This window comes from Fulmarus glacialis, unplaced genomic scaffold (assembly GCF_000690835.1).
Source record: "Fulmarus glacialis isolate BGI_N327 unplaced genomic scaffold, ASM69083v1 scaffold21135, whole genome shotgun sequence".
Classification (NCBI taxonomy): domain Eukaryota; kingdom Metazoa; phylum Chordata; class Aves; order Procellariiformes; family Procellariidae; genus Fulmarus; species Fulmarus glacialis.
The window spans coordinates 649-880 of NW_009213894.1; the positions used below are offsets into that span (position 1 = coordinate 649).

The following is a 232-nucleotide window of genomic DNA, read 5'->3' on the forward strand; positions in this document are numbered from 1 at the left end:
TGGGGGGCTCTGCCGCTGCTCGCCCTGCGGTCCACAGATGCATGAGGGGGCCTCCCACCCTTCCAGATTACCGGAGGAATTACAAAAGAGCCATACGCCAGGCGTACAGCCGCATGAAGGACCAAAATGCCCGGGTGGGCGATGACGTGAGCCTGAATGCCAGGTACTCGAAGCTGGTGATCGTCAACAAACAACGTGACGAAGAGCAACGGGAGCACGAGATCATGGCCAT

At 59.1% G+C, this 232-nt stretch overlaps 1 protein-coding gene across 1 annotated transcript in view; it reads left to right on the forward strand.

Annotated features, from left to right (window-relative positions):
• Positions 1 to 232, forward strand: part of LOC104077217 (NACHT, LRR and PYD domains-containing protein 3-like) — a gene marked incomplete at its 3' end in the record, with an annotated part of 4,689 nt that overhangs the window by 516 nt on the left and 3,941 nt on the right. The window contains exon 2 of the mRNA XM_009578367.1: positions 67 to 195. Within this exon, the coding sequence (XP_009576662.1) occupies positions 67 to 195 (129 nt within the window). The remainder of the gene's footprint in view (positions 1 to 66; positions 196 to 232) is intronic.